At 71.3% G+C, this 717-nt stretch overlaps 1 protein-coding gene across 1 annotated transcript in view; it reads right to left on the bottom strand.

Annotated features, from left to right (window-relative positions):
* Positions 1–717, bottom strand: part of LOC102502857 (nicalin) — a gene marked incomplete at its 3' end in the record, with an annotated part of 4,012 nt that overhangs the window by 2,144 nt on the left and 1,151 nt on the right. Inside the window, 3 exon segments of the mRNA XM_027769580.1 lie at positions 22–60; positions 149–236; positions 502–680. Of these exon segments, the coding sequence (XP_027625381.1) occupies positions 22–60; positions 149–236; positions 502–680 (306 nt within the window).

Below are 717 nucleotides of genomic sequence, written 5' to 3'. Positions count from 1 at the left end.
CCCGGGCCCCCCACCCCTTACCATCTGCTCCGTGAACACTGGCATGTCTGGGGGCGTCCCCTGTGGAGAGGGGGACATGGCTGAGCGCAGGCCCGCGGGGCGGGACAGGACGGGACAGGACAGGACGAGCAGGCCGGGGCAGGCCTACCTTCTCCGTCAGGTTGTAGATGACGCGGGTCAGGGCCTCCGCGATGATCCTGGTGTTGCGGGTCAGGGTTTTCGAGTCCACCCGGGACCTGGGGCGCGGAGAGCCCGGGGTGAAGCGGTGTCACTTGGCCGGCCACCAAGGGCAGGCACAGCCCTCTGGGCATGGCTGGTCTCGGGAGTTCGGGAAGGCAAGGGGTAGGCCCCAGGCCGGCCGCAGCGGGCAGACGCCCAAGGTGGAAATGCGGTGCTGGCGCCCGGGGCCAGGGGACCGCTTTCCCCACCCAGCCAGCCTGGAGCGCTGCTGCTCCCACTTCCCCACCGGCCGTGGCCGGCGCTGCTCCTGGCGGGGCTCACCGCACGTCCATGATGCTGCTGCGCTGGCCCGCGCGGTGGCTCTCCAGGTGCGACAGCGTGAAGGCGGGCAGCCGGCGGATGGCGAAGCGCTCGTGCTCCCAGGCCAGCACGTCCTCCGCCAGGTTGATCTTCTTGTGCACCATGGAGAAGCGCACCTCGGGGAACTGGTGGGCGGCCACCTGCAGGCGGGGCGCGTCAGTCCCCTGTGGCCCCGAG

The sequence above is a fragment of the Tupaia chinensis genome, unplaced genomic scaffold (genome assembly GCF_000334495.1).
Source record: "Tupaia chinensis unplaced genomic scaffold, TupChi_1.0 Scaffold149964_2, whole genome shotgun sequence".
Taxonomy (NCBI): Eukaryota; Metazoa; Chordata; class Mammalia; order Scandentia; family Tupaiidae; genus Tupaia; species Tupaia belangeri.
This window is presented reverse-complemented; position numbering and strand designations above follow the sequence as displayed.